This window comes from Dissoconium aciculare, assembly GCF_010015565.1.
Source record: "Dissoconium aciculare CBS 342.82 unplaced genomic scaffold K489scaffold_16, whole genome shotgun sequence".
Classification (NCBI taxonomy): domain Eukaryota; kingdom Fungi; phylum Ascomycota; class Dothideomycetes; order Mycosphaerellales; family Dissoconiaceae; genus Dissoconium; species Dissoconium aciculare.
In genome coordinates, this window is record NW_022984966.1 from 192290 (window position 1) to 219134 (window position 26845).

At 44.4% G+C, this 26845-nt stretch overlaps 8 protein-coding genes across 8 annotated transcripts; 4 read left to right on the top strand and 4 right to left on the bottom strand.

The window, feature by feature from the left end:
* Positions 1–241: 241 nt before the first annotated feature.
* On the bottom strand, positions 242–2058 carry K489DRAFT_327038 (plus-3-domain-containing protein; the record flags this gene model as incomplete). Its single annotated transcript, XM_033601954.1, has 2 exons — positions 242–1050; positions 1104–2058. The coding sequence occupies 2 exons, from the start codon at positions 2056–2058 to the stop codon at positions 242–244; spliced, it is 1764 nt and encodes a 587-aa protein (XP_033455741.1).
* A 787-nt stretch (positions 2059–2845) lies between these two features.
* Positions 2846–3890, bottom strand: K489DRAFT_307572 (protein serine/threonine phosphatase 2C; the record flags this gene model as incomplete). The annotated part of the gene is made up of 3 exons (XM_033600593.1): positions 2846–3184; positions 3242–3292; positions 3348–3890. Coding segments are annotated over 3 exons (933 nt in total), but the record flags the coding sequence as incomplete, so codon positions are not given.
* Positions 3891–9116: 5226 nt separating this feature from the next.
* K489DRAFT_384618 (uncharacterized protein) lies at positions 9117–13097 on the top strand. The gene is made up of 2 exons (XM_033605899.1): positions 9117–9893; positions 9965–13097. The coding sequence occupies exons 1-2, from the start codon at positions 9519–9521 to the stop codon at positions 12683–12685; spliced, it is 3096 nt and encodes a 1031-aa protein (XP_033455743.1). The 5' UTR covers positions 9117–9518; the 3' UTR covers positions 12686–13097.
* K489DRAFT_374068 (oligopeptide transporter) lies at positions 12836–15107 on the bottom strand (the record flags this gene model as incomplete). The annotated part of the gene is made up of 2 exons (XM_033603485.1): positions 12836–14170; positions 14229–15107. The coding sequence occupies 2 exons, from the start codon at positions 15105–15107 to the stop codon at positions 12836–12838; spliced, it is 2214 nt and encodes a 737-aa protein (XP_033455744.1).
* Positions 15108–15535: 428 nt separating this feature from the next.
* On the top strand, positions 15536–16056 carry K489DRAFT_413524 (uncharacterized protein; the record flags this gene model as incomplete). Its single annotated transcript, XM_033608049.1, has 2 exons — positions 15536–15812; positions 15869–16056. 2 exons carry the CDS (start codon positions 15536–15538, stop codon positions 16054–16056), a joined length of 465 nt encoding a protein of 154 aa, XP_033455745.1.
* A 77-nt stretch (positions 16057–16133) lies between these two features.
* On the bottom strand, positions 16134–17145 carry K489DRAFT_88942 (uncharacterized protein). Its single transcript, XM_033609012.1, has 3 exons — positions 16730–17145; positions 16576–16668; positions 16134–16526 (listed from the first exon to the last, which is right to left on the bottom strand). Exons 1-3 carry the CDS (start codon positions 17025–17027, stop codon positions 16459–16461), a joined length of 459 nt encoding a protein of 152 aa, XP_033455746.1. The 5' UTR covers positions 17028–17145; the 3' UTR covers positions 16134–16458.
* Positions 17146–17248: 103 nt separating this feature from the next.
* Positions 17249–18409, top strand: K489DRAFT_384623 (phytanoyl-CoA dioxygenase). Its single transcript, XM_033605900.1, has one exon. It carries the CDS (start codon positions 17373–17375, stop codon positions 18279–18281), a length of 909 nt encoding a protein of 302 aa, XP_033455747.1. The 5' UTR covers positions 17249–17372; the 3' UTR covers positions 18282–18409.
* Positions 18410–18867: 458 nt separating this feature from the next.
* On the top strand, positions 18868–20597 carry K489DRAFT_404822 (FAD/NAD(P)-binding domain-containing protein). The gene is made up of 2 exons (XM_033607132.1): positions 18868–19153; positions 19206–20597. The coding sequence occupies exons 1-2, from the start codon at positions 18976–18978 to the stop codon at positions 20507–20509; spliced, it is 1482 nt and encodes a 493-aa protein (XP_033455748.1). The 5' UTR covers positions 18868–18975; the 3' UTR covers positions 20510–20597.
* Positions 20598–26845: the final 6248 nt, after the last annotated feature.

The following is a 26845-nucleotide window of genomic DNA, read 5'->3' on the forward strand; positions in this document are numbered from 1 at the left end:
AGGGCAAGAAACGACTGCCTCGAAGTCGGATTGCAATCTAAGAGGTTCAGACCGATGAATCGTATTACTAGCCTCCCAAACAAGACACCCACTGGAGAATTCGCATGGCGTAGAGCATGTTTTTGACCAACGCAAGGCTGTATCGCAAATAAATCCAAATACCCCATTTGAGAAAAGCTTAGGCGACCACCTGCGCAGAGTTCGACATGTGTCTGCCTTTCGCAGAAAAAGCGCAGAAATCTCAGATTTCCAAATCTATGCCCAGGTCGAGGCTGCCAATGACATCGTCGTCAAGATTCTTGCGCTTGAGTGCTCCAAGAGGACCACCGTGTGAGCCGTTGGCTGATGTGCTGGAACGCTCAGGAAGCGATGACTCCCGAGTCGCTTTTGCATTGCTCTGCGCCAGAGAAATGGCCTCCTCCGCAGCTTTTGCTTTCCTTGCAGCTGCCTCCTCACGTTCGCGCTGGAGTTTCCGACGCTCCTCGATTAATGCCTGTCGGACTTCCTGTATAGTTTTGCCGCGGTTCTTGTGGTTCAACTTCGCAAGACGATCCAGATTTTGCGAGTTCGTCACAGGAGATGCAGAAGCTTTGTTGACGTGGCTGATGGCGGCGCCGTTCATGAGTGCCGAGAGCTCTGCGTCACACTTCTCCAGCTGTTCCGTGTCACCATTCTCTTGAGCTTCAGCGCGGCGTTTCTCGATAGCCTCGCGTTTGACTCGTGCCATGTTGGCGGGATCGTACTTCAGCTGCATGGCTCTTTGCTTGTTAAACTTGAGCTGCAGCGTCTCCTCTGTGAAGTTGGTGTGCAGCAGAGCATGGATACGATCTAGTTTGGAATGCAGAAATCTGCGTGGCGGTAGGCGGATATTATCTTTGCGCAGTGTCTCCGAATAGCGAGTAAATTCTGCGTCGGTAAATGGACTGTCCGAGCAAGCGGAAAATGGATACGGCCTTTCGTTGGTGCCCTGAGCGACGATCGCGAATTGATCGGTCGTAAATCGCTTGCCGTTCGAAGTCTCCATAGTGTATGGCTTGCCTTCGGTGAATCCTTCAGTCATAGTCAGCTTACACGTCCACTCAACATTGCGGGTATTGAGCCACCTTTTATTTGCGTCATACGATATTCCGCCTGACCGGTCTCCTTGCTGAGCCCAATATTGATCCGGCAGAAACATCCTCGAATCGTCTCTTCAAATGCGGGATAAAAGCACACCCTCGCAAAGTTTGAGCGGCCAACCCTGCAGCGCTCAAAGTCCTTCAGTTCTGCCGGAGGATCGTTGCGATGTTTGTCGGTCGCTGGTTCCGCCCATTCCACTTCACTCTCGCCTTCAGCATCTTGCACAGATCTTGGAGTAGGCGATCGTGCATTGCGATCGCTCCGATTTTGATCTAGCCGGTTACGCTCGGCACCCTTTTGCTCGCGAGCCTTTCTGTAGTCATCTAAGGCTGATCTCTTGTCCGTCTTGGGTCGAGTGTTGCGTCTCGATCCATCTTCGTCCTCTGTGTCAATCGCCTTCCGTTTATTTCTGTTTGCTGAAGCTCGGCTGTCCGCCAGAGCTTTTCTCAATTGCAAATCTTGCTGCCGGCGAAGCACTTGCGCGGCACGTTCGGCAAGGAGTTCCTCTCTCTCAATCTCATTCATGGCCATGATAGCTTCCCGATCCCGCGCATTCTCAAATTTGCCCTCGAGAGGAAAGAGTGGTGCCTCATCATCCAAGCCATCTGCGCCATCGGCCTCATTTTCAGAATCATTTCGAGCGTTCGCATCAGGGGAGTATGGGGGCGAGGGCGATCGATCTGCTGGGTCATCGTTCAAGTCATCGTCATCAAGATCGCTCTCTTGCTGCTTGCGCTTTCTTCTTCCACGCGCTTTGACTTTTTGAGCGACGCCTCGAGTTCGAGTTGGTGCCTCGACAGTTCGTGCCGCTGGCTCCTGGAACTCGGAATCGGAGAGCTCATCCTCCACGACCTGGGTCTGGTCAATGTCGTCACCTTCATCCTCCGAGCTGTCGCCGGCCATGGCCAGCAATTCCGCGTCAATCTCATCCGCAGACATGGCGAGAGCTTATTGACTCAAACTGGTGATGATGATTGTGATTGTTCAGATACTTATATCTCTCCACAACGCAGTCTCAGCGGTGGACATGCACGTGACGGTGGTGTGAGACACAACTCTGTCGAGTTCCTAAATTCAGTGAGTGTGTGAAGGGATAAGTGTTGAATCCGGCGCGAGATCCAAAAATTAATGTTGCTTTCAGACTGCCTGCGGCCGGAGACGTGTTCAGGCTACGGCGTACCGTTGGAGCGTGTACCACAGATGCGGCTCACAGACCCCTGATCTCTGGTCAAAACTCCGCAATCTCCGAAGATTTGCTTGTGACGTCGGTCTTCTGGAAAGACGTCTACAGGTTGTCAGAGCTGATGCGTATTACTACTATGGAACAATACAGGAATACATGCAAGTCGACGTGTACCACTCTTTTGTAGGTTCATGGTCGAATTGTGAGATCTCTTAATGTACAGATATTTAAACAATTTCCCATAGGACATACTCCATGACCATGCGAACATGGTGCCCGTGTGATCAACCCTGTAGAGCCAGATGCTTGTCTGGAGAGTCCTTCGCAATTCTTTCGGCACCTTTCTATCGTTGGATATTATCCTTTCTCCACATGACCTCTTTGACATGTGCAAGCTGAGCACACGAAAATTCCCATCGCAGCGCTGTCTGCGCGATGGTGTATTCATAACTAGCGCCCGTCGCTAGGCTCTTGCGAGCCGATGTATATCATCGGCACCGCTCCCTGCGCCATGTCCGAGGTGTTATCTCGCTGTTGATCGTCGAAAAATGTCACAACAACGGAGAGATCGCCGCGAACACTTGGGCTAATGGGAGGCCTGAGCGTCATAACACTCTCGAACAAACCTCTCCTGCTTCCACCAAGTGCATTCTTAATGAGATGGACTCCGCAATGGTCATCCTCCACGACGAAATGCTTGTTTTGGGCCTTCCATGTCAATTGGCCACTCTGTCGGTCGATGGAGGTGTCGTCGTTGTCCGTTATGCGCCTGGATTGTCGACCGCCTGGTGAGAAAGGTTGATCAGAATCAAGCTGCATTTTACGCTTTAGTTCGATGAAACCTTGGGTGACCAGGTAACGAAGCTTCGAGTTCAGAGTCGTCTGAGGGCCATCGGCGATTGCTTCTGAAGGATGAAACTCGTTTAGTCATGCTTCTACGCATGCAACGGCATCTTGATTGTCGAATAGCTCCCATAGTCGTCGGTTTGCCTTAATTCACAGTCAGAATTGCGTCACGATACGGGCGAGATTCGTTTGAACGTACCATGATCAGGAAATCTGGATGGTCACCAGTGGAGTGCACATCCGTCTCGACGACCTCGGGCTCGGAAATCAGATATGGCGGCGCTCGCAGTGCATGGTCAGACTTTGGTCGTGGACCCCAGAAATTTTCGGATGCGATTCGTGCGACGCTTGAAGGCCATTTGAAGATACCAAAACCAAGAGCTCGTGTGACGCGGATTCCCAGCAGATTTCCTGTCTCGGGATCAATCACTTTCTCATCTGGATGCTCCTTTTGCAATCGGGATACTTCGCATGGGTTGTGGCCATTGTGCTCCGCAGATAAAGGAATCGCAATATATCGCTTGGCCTGCGGGTCCCATCGTCCAAGCACAGTACGGGAATCGCCGGCATTGGCTACTCGAAGAACATTTGTCTGGGGGTCGTGGAGTGCGGCTAGAGCGCAGGATCCGAACAGGGCGGGTGATGATTGGCTCACGACTTCGGCCGTAGGCAACTTCGATTGGATCAAGCGCTGACTAGATTCCAATAGCAAATAGTCGATATAGGTGAATGGTCCTTTCATCATGTGGTGGATCTCTGCATTATTTCTGACTTGTGCCTTTGTGAAATAGTCGAGTTGAAACGACCGCACACCAGACCCGGCACAAGTAGGTTTCCAACGTAGCGAGATGTGACGCTACTTCCCTGTCCATCGGATATTCCAAAACTTGTGAGCTGGTACGGCGGCTTGTCGTCGGCTGTCGCTGCGCCCGAAACCATTGATGTTACGTGAGAAGGAAGGTTTGCAGCAAGTTCGGTGAGATGAACGTGTCCGCCAGGCACTGCGAAAGCTTGCGAGCCCGCTTGCAACCGCATTGTAGCCGTTTCGGTCGTTTCAGGCTGCACGTCTTCGCCAACGAAATAATGAGACATCAGCAATTCGGGGTTGACTATCCCTTCTCCGGCCATCATGTTTGCTTCGAGTGCCATCTCGGCTGCTTTACGTTCAGCAATATCCTCCAATTTTCGAAGGAAGTCAGGATCAACCATAAATATGCCGGTCGATACTCCGATGAAAAAGCCGCCTCCCCATGAGACTATCTTCAGGAAAATGCGGCCGTAGCTACGTGGTGCAGCTGGCACGGCCGGCTGTGGCGTTTGCGGGTGATGGAAATATGTCTTCTGACGACATTGTTTGATCACATTGCGCACCGATCGTGATGTTCCTGACAAAAGACGCGGGTGGCCGGGCCGCGCTTTGTGTAGAATCGCGAGCATTTCTATTGTGAGGGTGCTTTACACGATAAGGTGAAGCGGATTTGTTTTTCTTATCTTGCTGCAACAGTGGAGTTTCCTCGAAAAGGCATTACGATTTCATATCAAGGTGGAGTAATTGATGTACGAGGACGATGGAGGGATGAATTTGATGATTCACTCGGGTGAAGCAAGCCCGGATGTTTATTGTAATTATACCTACCTAGGTAGGCAGTTGGGAAAGCTTGGATACTCCTATGTGTACAAAATCACAAACCCTAGGATCAACACCTACAGCTCTAGAGCTATGGTGGGAGAAAACCATTTGACATGAGCCCCTTTCTGGGCCTGGAGGCTTTGCGAAGATGGGAATTTTCCAAGACAGATATTGGCCTTCATTTATTCGGCGATCTACAGAGCATTCATTGTCCCCATCGCTGAAGCCCATATAATTTTGGAACATTGAAGTGAGGCAGGCGATAATCCATATCGGACACAGGTCCGGTCAAACCCTCCATACTTCGTTAATTCTCCGCACAATTTCCACCGCTGGCACAACGAGTCTTAATCACTTCTTACTTCGACCATGGCGACTAAAGAGCTCACCAACTCTACCTGGACAAATATACACAAAATATTATATATTGTAGATGCGAATCTCAGAATTACAGCGGGTAAAAGATCATCAAGAAACATCGAGGATTGAGCGAGCAATTGCGTGTCGAGGTAGTGGGGATGTACAAAAAGGGCGGTTGGACCTGGGACGCGCGCGTAGATCTGTAATAATCAGAGCTTCCAGAGTTGCATCGCTAATATCGGCGTCCTCGGCTGTACCCTCCTCCACCGCCATTGTGACCATTGGAGTTCCCGTAGCCTCCGCCTCTACCACCGTACCCGTTGGAGGCTCCGTAGCCGTATGATCCTCCCCGTGAGTCCCCTCCCGAATAACCACCACGGCCTCGTGAGCCGTATCCCGACTGACGAGGAGGCTGCGACCCATAGCCGTAGCCATTCCCGTTACCTTGGAAGTGCGCAGGAGGTTGACCGCCCGCTGCGAAACCATGCTGCGCAGCCTGTGCCGCCAGAGCAGGTGGTAGATGTGCCAGAGGGTTGCCGTTGTCGTTCCGATAATGACCTCCCTGGTCTTGACCGCCGTATCCACCATAACCATTTCCATTGCGCCGTCCACCATCGTGCTGATCTCTTGCAGAATAATTGATCCGTTGTCCATCTGATCTATCCCCATTGCGAGAGAGTTGCACGCCGCCGTGAGTTCGACCGCTGCGTTCTGCTCGATTGCGTGTTTGAGATATATCATTGTAGTCCAGCATGGAGGGCGCGAATTTGACACCGGGCAGCAACATCGACTTGTGGACGCTACGCAGCACTGGCATGTGATATGTTACCTTTGCACTCTCATCCGCGTCCAAGCTCGTGAACTCGCCCTGACTTCCGCTGTCGAAGGGAAACTCGAGGCTCGAGCTCGGGACATAAGAATCATCTTTCGATACCTTGCCCGATAAACCTTGCGACTTTCTAGGATTGATCTTGATCTCCTTCTCGCCCGCTTTCTTGCCGTAGAAGCTCCCGACGATCTCGTCATACAGAGGATGACGAGTGCTGAATAGGAGCGTCTCTGCCCCGGGGGCGTTTCTGCGTTTCTCGTCGTCACTCAAAAGCGGATATCTTGTGGCCATGGCATCAAGGAGTCGCTTCTCATCGATAAATGGAAGTAAAGCAATTCCTTGCCATGCCATTTTCTTGCCGTTCATATCGATCTGGAAATCAGCAGGGTAGAAGTCCAGGACGGGGCTATCTTCGTCAGTCATGAGCGAATGGAATGCTGGAGGTATCGCGTGGTTGGATGCTGCCGGCAAAACTCCCATGAGCTGTTCGTACGGCCGAAAAGGTTTCCCTTTGTCAAAAGTGATGGTCATTTGATCGAGATTGACGAAATCCTCAGCAAATGGGGCATAATGGTATGGGTAATACCAAGTCCACGAAGGACATCCTTGGAAATAGTATAACAATACCCAGGCGAGGCCTTCAACGTAGTGACGAGCGACTTGATTGCGAAATTCCGTGTCACCAGGCGATGCATGGAACTTTTGCTCATAGTATCGATTTTGGTAGCCATCTTCCCATAGCATAACAGTATCCTCCGGTAGTCCACTTTCCTCGTTGCTAGAGTTGCCTCCTAAAGCGCCGGATGTGCCGCGACTGTTCGGATCCGCAATCTCTCGGTTGGGCGTATTTCTACCAGGAGTGGAAGGATCGGTACTGGCCGCATCTGCAGCTTCATCTGCAAGGTCGCGAGCTCTCTTTCCGAGGCCGGAAGCGGGAGCTTGATCAACAGAAGCGCTTGCAGGAGGCGCAGTCGTGTCGCCGCCTTGTCCGTATGCAGCTAATCGCTCCTTTAGAGCTGCAGCGGCAGACCGATTGTCCTGATTGGCCTTGTGGATGGCATTGTTGCCTGAGCCACCCACGACGTCGGCGTGAGTCAAGGTAGCGGCATATCGTGGATCATTGCGAGTCTGCGCTGCCCCTGGGGCAAAAACGGGTAGAGCATTGATGTCCGGTGTGGCTTCTCCTCGAATGATGCCACCCTTGGGTCCTCTGCGGATGATTGTCTCGTCGTATCCAGTCGGAGCTCCATTCCCGCCATCGGACATGCGAGCCTTTTTGTTGGGATTTCTCCGGTCCTGTCTTTGGTTTCGCTGGTTCCGCTCTTCCTGCCTAACCTCATTCTGTCGTCGTCTTTTGAAGATAGCATCTTCCTGCTTTGCGAGGCCTTGAAGAATGAGCTGTGCGCGAGCGAGATCGACGTGCCCATCTTTGGTCACGTAGCCGCCCATAATTGGCAGATTGTCTCGCCAGATCGCGATGAGGGTGTCGATTCCATCCTCCCGAATGTCGAGGGAAGGTAGATGCGGTAAGAAATCGTTTCCGACGAAGAAGCACATGAAAACCCAATCGTCCAACGCTCGTTCGAGGTCAAATTGGAACCCGGAATTCGGTACATTCATTTCAATTGCCAAGTATTCACGAAGGATGCTGACATGCAACCAGATGAAAGGTTTGAGCGGTTTCGTGACAAGGGCATCCTCGGGCTTAGGTGCTGGTTTCCCTTGACATTGGGCGGCAATGTGACCAGGTTGGTTACATTTTCTGCAGTGTCCCGGCTTTGTGTCGTTCGCGAACACATCTTCTCGCAAGACGCGGAAATGGGGCTCGTGTGTTGCGATACCCAGCATGATCAGATCTGCATCTAGACCGTACATGACATGCCTGTTTTTTCAAGTCAGCTCGATCATCTCACCAACGAGGATCGGGGGAGACAGAACACACTTACCTTGTATTTGGATCATGATCAGGGGAGATTCTCTGAGAGCGAATGAAGTTCATAATCTTGTGTTCTCCCTCTCCGGGTACGGTTGCATCTGAGATGATGACTTTGCGGTCCGCCCAAGACGGGTCCGTGGTGAGTTTATAGCTGATCCAGTATCGAAGACTGGCGGCCAACAGATCCATGAAAGGTGTTCCAGGAGTGATGGAATTTGAATCCCACGTCTTCTTCGGGCCGTCTTCCGTGCCATCTCGTTCGGCAGCTATTCCTCGGGCAACAAGATCGGCATGAAATTCTTGAGCGGCCTGGTCCTTCTCGGCAGCTTCTTGTGCGCTTCTGAACCGCCGGCTCCGTTGTTGATTCATCTTGGCTCTTGGCGCGACACCGTCGACCGCAATCATCAGCAGCTTCCGCGGTCGTACCATGTTGAGCACTCGCTCTGTGTACTCAAACACGGCCACCATCATATCCTCCTCAGTTGCTGGAGGCGGGCGATCTTCTGGATGTGAACATGGGTGCACGATACCATTCATGTCCAAGTACAGGTTGTCAAACTCTTCTCCGTTCGGATTGGGCCCGCGGGCATCTATCGGGATTTTTGATATTGATCCATCGGCATTTGTAACCTCGACCGGCAGCTCCTCCAGCACTGGCGACACGATCTTGGGATACTTCTTGCTCAGCCATCGGAAGAGCGCTGGGACACCCATGGTGGCGAGTAATGGGCGAAGTTGGTACTGAGCGATCACTCAAAGCCTATGCGGATGCAAATCACGTCTCAATGGAAATGATGGTGCGGTTTGTTCTGTAAAGAATGGACTTTTGATTAAGCGCAGTGCGCCAAATTCTACTTGCAGTCGACAAATATTGAATCTACCGAACAAATATCGTGAGATCGAGGAGCGTCAGGTGCGGATGGTGTTTTGATGAGTGACTGAAGAAGTCACTGTGATGGTGAAGGGTTGTATGAAGGATGTTGCGATATGTTGGACGGACAGTGGAATCGCATCCCATGTGGTGATTTGATGAATCCAGGACTAGCAAGGCAACAGGCTGCAGATGTCGCGCGTTCGACGTGACTAAAGAGATTTCCGTGTGGAGGCGAACCACTGTAGGGCAGCCGCATTCATGACTCGCGGCGATAGGTCATACAGGGTCCGCGTCCTGCATAATAATACTGCAGGGCGGCTTTTATACACAAGGAGCCAATGTCTACACCTTTCATCAGGTCGCAGTGGATAATACTGTAATTCGGGGTCAATTGCGAGCGACCTTCGTTGAAGAACAACACCTTGCGGAGGACATCCCAGGAGGACACTGACAACGGATTTTGCGTCGCCATTGCGGTCAATCTGCATCGCATCCAGCTACGTTTTCTTTTCTGGCGCGCATAACCATACGGAACATTGCGCTCAGCCAGCGCAGCTCAACGTCCACGTAGGAGGGCGCATTGCTGTGGGCCGGCGAAGACGATATCTCTACTGCGAATCCTCCTCCACACTGCGACGAGGGTTGAATTCCACTGCTCTGCAAACATACAGACGAGCGCAGATGCGATAAAGATCGTGGCCCAAGCACCAGCAATTTTCCAAGACGAATCGGCTTTGCGCAATGCTCAGAACACCACCTCTTCAAACGGCCACGGCCACGATCGAGACTCTCTGCGGTCGGTTACAATCAGCGACCCTCCTCGAAGACCGACGTGCCGCCATATTAGGTCTCCGTAGCTTCGCGAAGCAATATCCAGCGTCTGTGGCCAGTGGATCTCTTCGCGAATTGATTACAACACTGAAGCGTGATGGACTGGGTGAAGCTATTACCGGCAAAGTCTCACAGGATGGGACATCACAGCTTGGGCAAGAGGGCGGGGACGTGGACACTATCAGACTGATTCTTGAGACGTTCCTGATGTTGTTCAATCCCGATGCTTCATCTCCGGAGGCAGGTGATGAGATCGCCTTTTTCATGGCCGATGAGTTTTCCATGGTATGCTACTCTCTCCATGCCTCTTTGCTTTCCACGTAAAACTATAGGTGCAGGAGCTAAGCTAATATTAGCGCCAAGACAACGTCACGCTGTTGCTCTCCCTCTTGAATCCAACCAGTCCGTTCGCCGACTACTATACCAGATTGTACTCCGTACAATTACTCTCCGCAATCAGCGCTGCGCGCCCTGAAAGGCTTCAAGAATGTATTTTAGCTGCACCGCTAGGTGTCTCACGCTTGGTTGGTGTTCTCGACGATGTCCGGGATGCGGTCCGCAATGCTGGCCTGCTGCTCCTGGTCGAATTAACGACTGGGGCCAACGAGGACTTGCGCAAGATCGTGGCGTTTGAGGACGTCTTCGGCAAGGTTTTCACGGTCATCCAATCCGAGGGCGGCCTGTCCGAAGCCGGAATTGTGGCTCAAGACTGTCTAACGCTGCTTGCCAACCTCGTCCGCGGCTCCGCTAGCAATCAGACCATGTTTCGTGAATCAGGTTGCGTTAAACAATTGCACCAGCTTCTCGTGGCGACGTTTCCTCCCGACCCTGCGGAAGCCGGGCTCCTCGCACAGAATCGAGAAAAGGCCACATGGGGCACATTGCAGCTGATGAAGTTATTCTTTACCGCTGGGGAGAGCAACACACCACCCAATCAGAATATGTTTTATCATGCAGGTATAGCTCGACTGCTTTGCGACATATCATTCTCTGCACTTGTGCCTCCGCCGATACGCGCTTCTGCGTTGGAGACAATCGCTCTATTGATCGCTGGAAACCCGCCGCTGCAGGAACAATTCGCCGGACTTCAAGTTGTGACTCTGGCAGACGAGCAGCAGAATGCTCAAATCGCACAGCAAGCTGTGCGACCAGATGGAGGACGCCCGGATGCGGCCGCCACAAAGACAGAGAAATTCAAGTCAGAACCCCGCCAATCCTACATCATTGAAGCTTTGCTAGAACTATGTCTGGCAGGCAATTCAGCAGATGTTGGATTGCGTAGCGCAGGGCGCGATGTTATCCAGGCTTATCTATCACGGCATGATCTCATCAAATCGCACTTTCTACTGCGCGCCATCGCTGGATACGACAACCGAGAAACTGCGGCTAATGTGCTTACCACCATGCTACAAAGTCCAACAACGGATGTGTTCGCCCTCGTGCTTGCTTCAACCATACTTCAGAGCCTGCTGTCGGGAAATGATCCCGCCAAGACAGCGCTTCTGGGCGTAAAAGAAGGTAATGAGGATGAAGGCGAGGACGTCATTACCGCTATCCAGGCAATGAGTTCGCAATTACAGTCCTCCCTTCTACAAGTACCGCGAGACGAGCGATGTGTCACCGCATATGCTGGCGTACTGTCCGTCTTACTGTGGGACTTTCCGAGTGGCGTCAACCATTTTCTGGCCGAGGGTTCAAGCCTTGTGCAGACTCTCATCGCCACAGTGAAGGCGGCAAATGCAGGAGTTGTAGTCGCAGGCGCATCCGCAGTTCTTCTTGGCATTGTCTATGAATTCAGCACAAAGGATTCGCCCATTCCAAGACGTACCCTTGCGCCTCTGATGCAGCAGAAGCTGGGCAGAGCGAATTATCTGGATGCGCTATCTGGTCTCCGTCGCGACTCGGCGATCAGTAATCATCAATTTGATCGCGAGACGAATAACGTGGCCGAGATGTATCTTGCCTTCGAATACGTTGACTTCTTCATCACTGAGTACGCTCGACTCCGTCGGGCGATAGATAAGGATCCAGGTCTAGAAGTCCTGCAAGGTGCTGCCGATGCGGGTATCGACCGCGACATCTTGGACGATCTGCGACAACAGGTTCAAACCGCCAGAGACGCCCTTGCAGCGGGCCAACAAGAAGCAGCAAACGAAACGCAAAAGCTAGAACAGAGTCGCAATCTCGCCTCGCGAGATTTGCAGAACGCCAATGCAGAACTCGAACGGCTGCGAAAAATCAATCAGTCCCTGCAGCAGGAACATACAAAGGAGGTCGAGAAAGTCCACAAACAAAACGAGCAGAAGGCACAAACTCTCGAGTCTCAGCATCAGCGGGCTATGGTGGAAGTCAAACAAGAAGCTGAACGCCGAGTGCACGCTGCATTACGCGAGCAGGAAGCGCGCTCAGCACAGAAAGCACAAGATCTCGAACGCAAGATAGCCGAACTCGGTAATTCACATCGGACGGAAGTCCGTGAGCATAAAGCAGCTCGAGAGCAGCTGGAGACACTTTCAGCAAAGCACACCGAGACTTCTCTCCGCGAAAAAGACCTTGCTGGGAGATTCGAGGATCTCCAGCAGAAGTTCACAGCTGCAAGTCAAGAACTGCAGAGTGCGCGTGACCGCGCATCAAGGGCCGAGTCAGAGCTGTCAAAGGCGTCAACGGAGGTGACAAACCAGGCAGAGAAGATCGCCGAAATGACCACACAGCTTAATGAGCTTCAAGAAGAGGTCAAGAGCCGCGAGAGTGAGCTTGCATCTGAGCGGGCGGGTTTCGCCGATCTCGAGAAGGAGCTTGAGGTAGCACGGAGCAGTGCAAAGAAGAAAAGCGCTAGCGAGACCGACAGCGCAAAGCTACTCAAGTTACAAAAGGACCTCGATACTGCCAACGAGGCTGAAAAGAATGCGAAAGAGGAGTTGGAAAGTATGCTCTTGGTCCTCAGCGATATCGAAAGTAAGCGAGATGCGTACAAGAAGAAGCTCAAGGCTCTTGGCGGAGAAATCAGCGATGACGACGAGGACGAGGAGGAAGATGCAGATGAGGACGGTGGTGACAGTGAAGACGACGTCGACTGATTATGCGTCACGAACATATCATGCATGAGCTTTGATCACTTCTCGTAAATTGTGCTCAGCAGCTTTAGTCTGCGCACTCCCGTAGCAATTTCGCACGGGCGTATCTAGTCTCGCAGGCACAATGCCCGTCATGTATGTGTATTCCGAGATCTAAAGATGAGGGACACCACCACTCGCTAGTCCCAAATTAATAATGCTAAGAAGACCTTCGCCCAGAATTAAGCCTGAACTTAACACAATCATTGGCGTTCCCTCCCTCTTCCTGATAGTCGTCCAGTACCACACCACAAGGCCGCCAAATGTTCGCGCGAGGGTGAATGATGGCGTGTTGTACATGCCCACAGCAACGGCAATACCTCCGGGAATGTATGATGTCCACCATGCCTTTCGTGTGTTTCCATAGATCCTCAATACCGTCAGACACGCCCATATAGCAGCGGCAGCAATGGCGAATTGTGCCGTATGAGGAGGTAATCCCTGCCCAGTGACAAGTCGAGCCGTGAATACCCAGACATAGGCCGTTGGTACCTGAAATATGCCGCCCGGAATAGAGTATGTCGCAGTGTATAACTTGTATATGATGGCGCTCGCGACTGCTCCGACCGCAGAACCAATGAGCTGGCCCCAGAACTGAGCTTTAGGACTCGCACCGAGGAGATGACCAGTCTTGAGATCCTGAAGCAGATCTCCGGCCTGCAGGGCTCCAGCCTCACTAATGCCCCCTGCGATGAGGTTGACCGTCACAGCATTAGGATTGCCAGGAGGAATAAGCAACGCGAAAATAAGCTGTGTGAGCTTGCTGATGCCACTGACGGGGTTGATGTCCGTCTCTCCCAGTGCTCTAACGCCCATGATACTCAGAAGCATAGCCAGCACGAGTGCAAGGATGGTCAGTCCCACGTCGATAATGCCTGCAAAGGAATATTGTATTGCAAATATGCAGAAGCCCAGCGTAAGTAGTAGACCAACCACCGTAGTTCTGAAGCCGATCTGGTGCTCGTGTGGCGCATCGTATGCCTCTTCGCTTGTTGAATCCGCTCTAGACTGTACACGACCTTGACCGTTTTGAGTTGCAAAAAGCATGGACACGTATGTTGAAATTCCTCTTTCTTTGATCTCTCGTAAGGTGTCCAGTCCGTTGTGCCTCAGAAACGATATTGAAGGCCTCAAGACGAGCCATGTCAGGCTCACAATGGCATCCGCGAGCATGATTGCCAAGCTGATCCATACTATCCATCCCTTTGATCCAGAATTCCAGTCTTCTACTGGTCCAGGAGCCCATCTTTGGTGTTTGGATAATGGTGATAGGATCGCCCATCCGAGTATTGCTCCTAGTAGCATATGAATTGTGGTTGCAGGTCCCATTATGATACCTTGACCGATATAGGCTGGACTCGGATTGAGGCTCCACAGCCATTCTTTGGACAGATACGTGCCAAAGAGCGGCACAGCGTGTACTTGTGGAATGAAGTATGAGCCTAATGTCTACGTGCAATTGTCAGTGACCATAGGCCATCGGCAAGTTGGGCTCAGTGAAACTCACGTATATACCTGAGACGGCGAAGGAGATTGATAAGAGTCGAATCTGAGTTTTCCAATCGTCGGATGTGGGTCTCGGACGATCCTCGATTGATTCAGGATCATCCCCGTCGTCCTCCCATCGTGATTCAACGTCGCCCGTCGCTGCATCGTCGCTCATGAGTGCGCGGCTTTCTTCATCTTCGTTTTCATGCAGCTTCCGAGGTGAGGATGCCGCCAACTCTTCGATATTACCTTCGACTCCAGTCCTTTTACCTCCGTGAAGAACACCTATCATTAGAGCAGTAGCTGTGCCAGAGGGAAACTTCAGCCTCTCACGAATGATGACCTCTTTGCGCAAAGGGACAGCGAAGAGAACCCCGAAAAAGCACAGTCCGAGTGCCCACAACATAAGCTTGCCTAGCGGAAGATTAAGGCCTCCCAGTCGCTGCGCATTTGCTAAAGCTGTGATGATTTCAGGATCTTTTGAGTCGCTATGAGGAGTCTCCGAGCGTTTCAATAGAAACTCCAGCGCGGGAATGACTCCAACAAATCCACATCCTAGTGGCATGGTGCCTACGGAGCCAGCAACCGTCTGTACGAGAACGTTTTCCACTTCTGAGAAGCCGTCGCCAATACCCCATTGCTTGAATGGTTCGCCCAGCTTCCACGCAAGAGCCCTCAGGCCTTTAAAATATGCAAAGCCGATAAGGGCGCTGGGCATGGCCATGCCTGAGATCCACCCGGTCTGCAGACCGAAATATGTGTTGGAAAAGGCGATGAGTATACCGATCGCCAGGCCCAGGAGCAGCGCTCGCAGGGTAAATTGACGTTCATCAACATCGCGAGATCGAGGCTGTTTAGGGCGGGCTGCACTGTCGGATTCTTGATGAATCGCGGTCATATTGTTGTCTTGCGCCTGCGACTCCAGCACTTTAATCGTCTGACGGTCCGACGAGTCCATCAGCAAATATCATCGCCACTGTGAAATTTGCGATCATTTCAGCAGCGCGTGACGTCTTCAAGATAACGGACTAGAATCGATAACGCTCTGGTGCTAAAGCCGTTGCATCATCTTTGCTGGTACCGAAATCGTAAGGCCCGGTCCGCGTATCAGGCCGAGCACGGTTTCCACAATTCTGCAGGTGGCTAGGGTCTCATGAATTGTTCATAACACAAAAATACACAAGTTTGAAGAATTCACTCCAATAAATTTTCGGACTTTGCGGAGGGTGCAGCGTAGTAACAAGCATCGCCTTCACGATTCCGTTCCAAGTTTCGAACGAACAATAAATTCCCATCACATTTGGCCGAAAACATATCATACAAAAAATGCAGAGTCTCCCACACGGATGGCGGATGCACAATAGCACCGCAGATGTCAGTGGCCCGCCAATTCCAGACGCTGAGAGCGAGGATGGTTCCGACGTGGAAGATGTCGACATCAAGCCAGACTCCGAAGGCTGGGAGGACTTGGAAGAAGACACGGAAGAAGTTGCCATCCAATGTTTACTTTGCGAAGAGAAATTTGCGAAAGTGGACACCATGGTCAATGACCATTGCAGAGCTTTACACGATTTCGATCTTCAGGAGATCCGTCGCAAACTAAGTAGGTCCAAGCCTTCTCGTGATATAGTCGTTTTACTCATTATCTGCAAGACTTAGATTTCTACGGCACCATCAGACTGGTCAATTATATTCGATCGGAAGTGCTCTCAGGTCATGGCGTCCCCAATGTATCCTCTCCTGAAGCCTGGGCAGACGACAAATTCTTGCAACCAGCATTAGCGGATGATGCTTTGCTCTTCAGCCTCGACGAGCTCGAGGAGCCCAGTCAGCAAGATTCGGCTTAATCAGTGGTCAGCGAGAGGGCGAGCGTATGTTGAGGGAGTTTGAACGAACTTACAGTCGACCCGGAGATTCTCGACCGACGTAACGATAGGATTCAGCTGAACAGTGATGTTTTCGCAATGATCATGATAAGCGTCCGCTGCAAAGATGGTGCGCATCTCTCGTCCCCGAGACATCGCATGAGGATTCCGTAATTCTCCTCAATACTGTATGGAGGAGCGAATAGACCACTGCCAAATGAGATGGTCTGCGGTGCGCGGCGATGCGGCAATGTATGCTAAGCACTCGGCCTCAATTGGCTCTCATTCGTTCGATTCCCGGCGTGACATATGTTCGGACAGGTCTGATGCCTCGGACATCACTCAGCACAAATGCGACAAATTGGGAATTCGCTCGCAAGGCCTTCATTCGCTCTTGGCATGAATGCAAAGCGTGATGCCTCCGAGAACGAGAGCAATGCCGAACCACGTATCTGCCAATAATCAGAATAGGGCAACACACGTTAACGTAGTGCCAAGTACCAAGTGATATTGTTTTCGATTCCGCCCACCAATCGCCCAAGACGACGAAGAGGAAAGCCAATGAATTTGTGATCGGCACCGTAAGGCTCAATTCTGACGAGAGAAGTCAGTATTTCTGACAGAATGGTAGCATCAACAGACAGTGGAAACTGACCAGCTTGTCCAATGAGCAGAAAGAACCAGATGCTTCCTGTGACGTTGAGAAGAAACGGGATTGCATAGCCGGGATTGCTGAGTAAGTCAAAAATCGCGTAACCAATGGTCCACAGATGTCTTGTCAGCCAATTCGTGTTTGAGTCGGACGTTTCAGGCCTGTCTGATTTTGGTCGTTGATCTCGTTTCACAGCAGCGCGACGCATGAAAGGGGTAGTAAATCCCCAGCAAATGCCCACTGCGAGAAATCCCAGTGACCATCGCCACAAGGGAGGCGCAGCAATTGTGTCCGGTTCCATGACCGTGGAATCGTGTAGTGTGAGTTGATTCAAGCGCTGGTCTATGGAAAGTGCGAATGCCCGCCCAGGTGGTGATCAATTGATGAGCGCGGTGTCAAAGATGGTTAGTGTGAGCAAGATCTATGGACACGGGAGAATCTTGACCTAGGGTTGTTTTAGGGTTGGCTTCGCTCTCGATCTTGCGAGTCGTTGACTTTCAGATTGCCATCTTGAACCTATATCAAGCTTGAGATGAGCAAGCCGCTGACATCCGGACGAAAGCGCATACTCTGGTACACCAGCGTGATACAGCCTTGTTCGAGGATTTCTGCAAGGACGCGAGGTGACATTTGCGGCCTCAGCAAAATGGCCGTGACGAAGGCCGGTCGTGTACTCAGCGATGAGCAGTTGGAGTTTTGGCAAAAAAACGGCTATGTACTGATCCCGGATGCACTCAGTAGAGAACAAGTGGACCATCTTCTTGCGGAAGTCCAGGCCCTTCTGAACGGGCTCTCTTTAGTCGATCATCCTATGACTCGCTTCTCTACGGGTGAACAGAGTGACCACGTAGGCGACGACTACTTCCTCACTTCGGGCGATAAAGTTCGATTCTTCTTCGAGGAGGATGCGTTTGACACTGATGGCAACCTTCTCAAGCCAAAAGAAAAAGCCATCAACAAGATAGGTCACTATATTCATCAACTTAGTGAGCCCTTCAACAAGATTAGTATGACGGAGACCAATGCCGGTATAGCACACGATCTGGGCTTCCATGATCCTCGTGTGCTACAAAGTATGGTTATCTGCAAGCAACCAGAGATAGGCGGTCGCGTTCCTCCGCATCAAGATTCTGTTTTCCTTTATACTGATCCTCCGTCCGCTGTCGGCTTCTGGTATGCTCTTGAGGATTGCACACTCGAAAACGGATGCCTGGCATTCGCTCCTGGCAGTCACAAGCGTGCCCCGATTCGTGAACGATTCGTTCGCTCAAATGAAGGCAGTGGTACCACGTTTATTGAGAACGATGGAAGCAGTTGGCCGAAAGATCTCGAGCCAAAGAACAGCATTAGCTCTGATGAGACTTACGAGCCTGGCGAGGTCAAAGCCGGTACTCTAGTACTCATCCATGGTAATATCCTGCACAAGAGTGAGAAGAATACAAGCTCGCGCGGCCGCATAATATACACCTTTCATGTCATCGAAGGGGACCATCGATATGACGAGCGCAATTGGTTGCAACCGCCGACAGAAGGTTTCTCAAAGTTAAATGCTTGACCCGTGAGCAATTGTATATCATTTCGTAATTTATAACGTCTATTGCGCAACGAGAGCAGGGTAAAAACCCACGCACCGGGTGAATCAAGATGTTTACAGACTGCTTTTGGGTGACTCAGAAGAGACCGAACAATCATGATGAGCAATATGTTGTGACATGATGTTAAAGTAAGAGCGCAGATTCGGCCAGCCTCGTTAACAGCTTGCAGCATCTCGCGCGGTTCAGACGATGTTCATCTGTGATAACCTTGGAACGTATTGATACCACGGCTGGAGTTTGTTACCGCACGTCAAACATTCAAGCGATCTCTCTCCATTCGTACCTGCACATGAGGGCTGTACACCACTGTCATCAATAAACCGCAGATGTCATGCTTTCAGCGTATATTTTGCGCCCGACGAACGCCAAACTCCTGTCGTCAAAAAATCGAAGTTGTCAAGATCGACGACACTTCATCTGGGGTGCCTCGGCCGGAAGTGTTCAGCCGCACGCTCACGCCGAAGGTGGTAAGTCGTCCGCCACCACAGCGCCCTGGAAATGAGGGGCGAGGCGGCAGCTGCAGAAGCACCCATCATTCATGATATACATAAACTATGGCACTTCTTGGAAATGGAAAAATGCATATGAAGGCAGAATTCCCTCGTCGCGCGAAATTTGGCGAAATTAGAAAACGAAGAAATCAAAATCGAAACCATGGCCTGGCAACCCTTTGAGAAGACGGAGAACTGCTATGATGTCGTGATTGTTGGCGCCGGAATTTCCGGCATCAATTTTGCCTATCGTTTACAAGAGAGATTGCCGCATCTTTCGTACATAATACTGGAAGGACGGCACGAGATTGGTGGTACATGGAGCTTGTTCAAATATCCAGGTACGCTTTTCTGTCGTCTTCGGCGACTGGATGTCTAACTTATTCATTTCAGGCCTTCGATCTGATTCTGACCTCTACACATTTGGTTTCTCATGGCGACCCTGGACCGAACGAACGTCGATCGCGCGTGGTGAGTTGATCAAGGACTACGTTGAGGAGTCCGCGCGCAAGTACAATATCGACAAGAAAATCAAGTTTAACCACCGAGTGAGCAATGCGAACTACTCATCATCAGAAAATTCATGGACACTCAACGTTCAAGCCAAAGGCGAGTCGTTCAACGTCAAGGCGCGGTTCCTTTCACTATGCACTGGCTACTACGACTACGAGATGCCATTGCAGACCACGATTCCAGGCATCGATAGCTTCTGTGGCAAGGTTGTGCATCCTCAATTCTGGCCCGAAGATCTCGACTATACCGACAAAGACATCGTCGTTATTGGATCTGGTGCCACTGCAGTCACAATTCTCCCCGTCTTAGCGGAAAAGGCATCGCAAGTGACGATGGTGCAACGCTCGCCCGGCTATGTCATTTCCGCACTTACAGAGGATGCGACCGAAAAATTTGTGCGTCGATGGTTCTCATGGTGGCCTGCCTTCCAGCACTGGGTCATTCGTACCAAGTACATCTTGATGTCACTCTTCTTCATGAACATCTTGGCGCGATACCCAGAGAAAGCGAAGGAGGGCATTCTGAAAAGAATCGCAGCATCACTACCTGAAACCGTCCCCATCGACCCTCACTTCACGCCGCGTTACTTTCCTGGACAGCAACGAATGTGCCTTAGTCCCAACGGTGACTTCTACGATGCTTTCAAATCAGGAAAAGCTACCGTGGAGACGGGAGAAATTGAGACTGTTACGAAGGATGCAATCAAGCTTGCCTCTGGAAAGACTCTTCACCCTGACATTATCATTACAGCGACAGGCCTGAAGCTCATCTTTGCTAGTGGAATTAAATTCCAAGTTGATAACGCCATTGTTGATGTCTCGAAACAATTCGTCTGGCGCGGTGTCATGATAGAAGGCTTACCGAATGCCGCAACAGCCATGGGCTATTCGAATGCTTCCTGGACTCTCGGAGCCGATGCTTCTGCACAGCTTGTATGTCGCATCATCAAGCAGATGCGTCGTGATGGTGTCGTACGAGTCACGCCAAAGATGACTGAGACCGAGAGGTCGACGATGAAACCGGGACCCTCTCGCATGACAAGTACATATCTTAAGCTAGGGGGTGGAGCCATGCCGAAGCCAGGCAACAGCGGTCCGTGGTTGCCTCGCTCGCATTATATCAAAGACATTTGGACCGCATGGTATGGAAACATATATACTAATCTTGAGTGGGAAAAAGCTTGAGTTATCTATGTCTAGTTTTGAAATATTGTTTACGCAGAGACGAGAATAGTACTAGTAAACAAACAAGGTCCTATTTACTTCTTTACAGTTTTATATAGTCTCTTATTATAACATTCTTCTAATCTTCTTAAATTTATATTTAAAGTGAAATACTATAATTTACTTAAGATTTATCTACACTAAAATCTCCGTTTAAAATTACTAAAATATAATATAAGTACTAGAACTATTCTCTAATAATATATCTTCTAATGATATATTCTTTTAAGTTAAAAGTATTAATTTATATAAAATATCTAGTATAAACGGACTATACTACTAATAAATATAGACTTTAGTATTATTCTTTTTTCTTCTTTTCCTTTTACTTTATAAATGTTTCTTAATTTCTCTTCTATAATTTATATTATATTTTAGGCTTCTATAAGCCTATTTATAATAAGTATAAAGTTTCTCTAAAGCTAGAGATATTATTCTAGTTATCTAAAAGTTTTTAGAGTTTTGAAATATTTTATAGATCTTTTAAGTTCTATAAAACTCTTATTTAAATACTTACTACTTAATACTTTTATTAGTTAATACTATGTATTATCTAGAATGATTTTCTTTATTTAAGACTTAAGTAAATTAAAGTATAAGACTTATAAAAGACCTTTCTTCTCTAAAGTTTTTACTATAATTATTATCCCTTAACTCTATTACTTTTAAGTATTATATATATAGAAAGAGAGAGAGGAAGAGAGGGATACATATATTTTTTATATAATTTAGAGCTTTATCTTTTCCTAAATAAAAAATAGGAAATTTAAAGAGAAAAGAGTTTTAAAGCTTATTTTATCTATTAGATATATATTTTAAATTATCTACTTTATATCTAATAGTATAGAAATAAATAATCTACTACTTAATTTACTTTATAAATCTATATAGTAGAATTAATTTCCTATTTACTTAACCTAAGTAGAACTTTCTATATTTAGAGTATTTTAAAATAAGTTTCTAGAAGCAATTTCCTATTATTATTATTATTATGTTTTTAGTTTATATATATATATCTTTCTTAATAATAATTTTTATATTTAAACTAATTTAATTATTATTATAATACTTTACTTCTAAGTATTTAAAGCCTTATTAGTATATATTATTCTTAAAGGGAAGTATGAATTTATAACTGTAATACTAAGTATTATAATAAAGGGTTATTTACTAATAATAAGTTTTACTTATTCTTCTATTTCTATACTATTATATTTTATTGAATACATTTCTTATTTTATTACTTTTCTTAGAAACCTCTAAAGCTTTAGTTAGGAGTTTAAGTCGTAAGATTAATATTAAATATACTTCTAAAGAAAAAGCTCTTAAAGTAAATAGATTTATTTATACCTAGCTAAAATTTAAGACTATTAGAATCTTAACTAATTTTTAATCTATTAGTTTTTTTAGCTTCTAAGTAATTTAATATTCAATATTTATAATACTAATATATGTAAAATATAACTAGTTTTAAAAGATTCTAACTAAGGATACTAAATATTAATATTTTAGTAAGCTATAGAAATCTTTAAAACAAGATTCTTATATTAAAGAAAAAAGAGATAGTTTTTTAAAAGGTGTTAAAGGAATAGACTATAGAACTTTCTTTATATAAAATTATAACTTTTATTAAAATTATTTATAAGCCTTTAACATTAATATAGTTCATTATACCTTTAGTTATTTATAGATATTATAAGCTCTCTAAGCCTAAAATATTATTATCTCTAGACTAGAAGAAATCTCTTAGAAATAGTATATCTTAAAAGCTAGAGAAGTTACTTTTAGGTTTTAAGAAATTTCTCTAAAATATAGATAAAAGGTCCTAGGAAATTTTTAATAATATAATATGTAGTATATTCTTCTATTTAAACGTCCTTCTTAATCCTCTTAATATTCTCTCACATTAGTCCTTTAAGTAGAGATATATATTATAAAAATAGTTCTCTTTAGAAATATAAACGTATAATTTATATATCTTTAAAGCTAAAGTATAAAATTAATTTAAGTCTTAGCTAAGTCTACATATTTAGTTTAAATAGGTTAAGATCTAAGGCTATCTAGTATTAATATAGTATTATATAAATGTTTATAAACTGTTACGATCACACGACCGTGCCGCCTCAGGCACATGATCCCTCCACAGAACCCTAATCACGTGACTAAGCCAACAGAACAGACGGAGCAGGCTTCGCTCTGTTAGCTCTGCTACAACAGAACAAGCAGCATCAACTGCGTTCTGTTAGTACTACCTGTAGCAGGCATTTCCCTTTGTATGTAAGAAGACACACATATATAGGTAGGACGAGCTGACCTTATGTCGGCTCGTGTTGAACTCATGTTACCAACCTAGCCATTGAAATCAAAGACCCTTTCCTGCTCCTACCTCGCTACTCATTCTCAAGAAGCTACCTCGAGTAAACTACCCTTTGGCAGTTGACCCGTAACATAAACCTTTAAGGTAATTATTAAAAGTTATTACTATAGGCGTCTTTAACAACTATCTAAACTTTAGAGATAAGAGCTAAAATATATTTTATTTATCTATACTAAGGAGTAAAGCCTATATATTTAATTTCTATAAGAAAGAGATAATTCTTAGTTCTCTTTTCCCTTTATAAATATATAGTAATATATAAGGTTAGGACAAGAAAATTTTCTTTTCCTACCTTTATTATATAGTTAAGACGTATTCTGTAAAAAGGTTGATTGAATAACTAACTACTGTGTACTTCGAAATAACATATCGTGTCTAACTCCGCCGGCTATAGCAACTACGACTGTCCAAGTCGCCTTAGACAGTCGTAATTACGGGCAAGTATAGCCGGCGGTAACGAGGAAGACGACCCTTTGTCTTCCTCGGAGGGTACCGTAACAACCTTTTTCTAGATTAAGGAAATATATATCTTACTACTAGTTTAGAAGAAGATATAAGAGTATAGAAGTATATATTAGCTTCAAGAATAAGAGCCTTTTAGTAGAAATAATATATAGTATAAGCAAATAGCTTAGAATTTTATTTATCTTTTCCTTATTAGATTATTAAGTTTTAACATATTATTATATCTTTTAATAAAGTAAGAAGAGTATATAATTAGGTTAACTAATTTATCTTTAAACTATATATATTTTCTAGCGCTATATATTATAACCTAATAGTAGCCGAATAAGATTATATTAATTTATATTAGTATATAGATTAGTTACTAATTCTATTACTTAATATCAATATATTAATTTAGTAATTAATTACTAAATCTATATACTTCTTATAAATACTACTTTAAGTTTAATACTAAGAAATTTAGCTAAAGTATTAAGAGAATAAGATATAAAGTATTAGTTTTAAGTTATAAATATTATTTATTTACTAATCTAATAATCTAATTACTATAGAATAGAGCTTTAAAGATAAGAATAAGTTTACTTTAGTAGTATTACTAAGTCCTAAAGTATAGCTACCTATATAGTATAGCTAATAATCCCTATATAAACTTTAATATTAACTTAGATATAAAATAACTCTATTAAAATATATTTAAATAAGTTTAAATAAAGAGATTATACTTCTTATAATATAAGCTCCTAGATTAGATTTTATTAAATTAATATTAGTTATTATAAGAATATTCTTTATTATAGATTCTAGATAATACCTAGTATAGGAAACTATATACTATAGTATAGTAGCTTTATTCTAATTAAAGAGAGTATTCTTTTTAAGGATATATTTAAGTAAATTTTTCAAGAGTAATCTCCTTCCCTTAATATTCTATAATTTATAGTAGGTTTTATTTATAAAGCTAAAAAAACTTAAACTTAAGTAGTACTAGTCTAATAGTTTTATTTAATATAATCTCTTATTTATAGTAGAATTTAAAAGAACTTATAAATATTTAATATAGAGGAGGCTTTATTAATCTCTAGTAGTAATTAAGACTTAAATTAAAATTATAAAGAATACTATTCATAAGTATAATATATTATTATAAGATATATTTAACTTAAGTAAGATAGGTTTTTTACTTAGTTGAATCTTAACTTCTAGAGTAGTTATTTTATTAAAGAATTAGTAGACTATAATATATCTAATACTTTAAAAATTATATAAAGATAAAGACTATTAATAGTAAAATATTAAAAATATCAGGTAATTATATAATTTGTAAGATACTAGAGTTCTTTATTTTCTATATATATATTTTTATTCTTCTTATTTAAATACCTCTTTATTAATTTTATATACTTTAACTCCTTAACATTATTTACTTTAGTTCTTTAAACTAGACCTACTTAAGATAGACTTAATACTTAATCTATAATTATATCTTTTATATTAATAAAAATATCTTTATAAATATATTTAAAAGTATATACTTTAAAATAGATATATATTAGGATATTTAACTAAGATTAATATAAAGGCTCTAATTTGTATATATCTAGCTTTAAAGCTATATTATTTAAGCTTATCCTATTATTCTTTAAGCCTCTTAATATAGCTCTATAAGAGTACTAATATATATAGACTCTAAGAACTATTAAGAAAGTAGATTAGTTAGCTATATTTATTAAGGAATAGTTAAGGAGATTTTAAAGTAGCTTTCTAATACTTTATTTTAAAGTAATAAACTAGCTTTTTAAAGAAAGTTTAGAGATAGCTAGTTCTACTACTCTATATCAAACTTAAGTTTTTATTCTATAGGAGACTAATAAATATTAAAATTAAAATTAGAATAAAAGTAAGTAATTTTATTAAGTTATATTCTATTAGCCTCCTAACTTAAAGAAATAATAGAATAATATAATATAGAAGTATAAGTAATAGTAGAGCTTTAGAGTATTAAAGTATTAAAATTTATTAAGAGGTATAGTAAGTATAGCATCTTAAACTTTAATTTTAGAGTATATATAATAGGGTAGCTAGTATTAATATATAATATATTTAAATTTTGAAATTATTTTCGAATATTTATAGAAAGTAATACCTAAGACGTAGGTATACTCTAGTACTTAGTATTAGAAATAAAACCTCGTTCATAATTCTAGAGATTTAAGTAATTATAATTATACTATATTATTTATTAATTGTTTTTAAAAATTCTTTAAGCTATTTTACTAAAGTAAAGGAGGTAATACTCTTTAGTATTATCGAATTTATAAACTAAATTATATAATTTTAAACTTCGATTTACTTTTAAATACTTCTAGTTTTTCTTCCTAAATGTATATACTATAATTATATTAGAGGAAATTAAAGTAGCTCTCTAATAGTCTCTCGAGTTTACTTTTAATTCTAGTCTTTAGACTATGTAAAGGAGAAATACTCTTAAGACTAACTACTTCCTAAGAGCTTCTTAAGTCTAGAACGTTATATATTATATAATTTCTCTTATAGATAATAGTCTACTTCTTAAAATAATTAGTAATCTATTTATTACTCCTTAGTTTACCTAAAGGAGTAGCTTTTTATAAAAGGCTTATACTCTCTATAGACTTTGTACTTTATTTTTTATTCTTAGCTTTTATTATTATAAGGACTATCAAAAAGAAACTTAATTTAATTACTAAAAGCTTATTAATAAATTATATTTTCAATCTATTAGATCTTTAATCTTATAGAAGTACTTACTTTAGACCGAGAAAAAAGATTTACTAGAAAAGGCGCATCTTTAAGGTTAAAGAAGGCTAGAGAAGCTACTACTAGCTATAGATATTTAAGAAAGATCTCTACAAAGGTTAAATAAATAGTATTAAAAGGCGAGTAGAATATCTTATATAATATTTATTTAAACTATAACCTTTTAAAGCTTTTTAAAATGTTTCTAAAATAGTATTAAGAAAGAAATAAAAGTTTTTTCTAGGAAAAAGTTATATTTAAAGGTATAAAGAAGAGTAATCTCCTTATTTATATAGCTAGAGAGTATAGATAAGGAGAATATTAGCTTAGTCCGTAATTCTAGCTAAAAGAGGCTAAGACCTATAATTTTATAGTATTATATAACGAGTATAGACTTTCTAAACTAATTGTAAAAGGTAATTCTATAGTTATTATTATACCCCCTAAATAAAAAGAGTAATAAGTTACCCTTATTAATATTAGTTATACTTACTTATACAATACTATAGTAAATAAAATTAGACTTATAGTTATATATTAAGGATAGTTAGTCTAATTATCTTTTTTAAAGATAAGTTCTTGCTATAGGATAATAAGCTTATATAGTTACTATTCTAAGTTAACGAAAAGAGTAGACTTTACTTATATATTAAAGCGTAAAGTATTTATAAATTCCT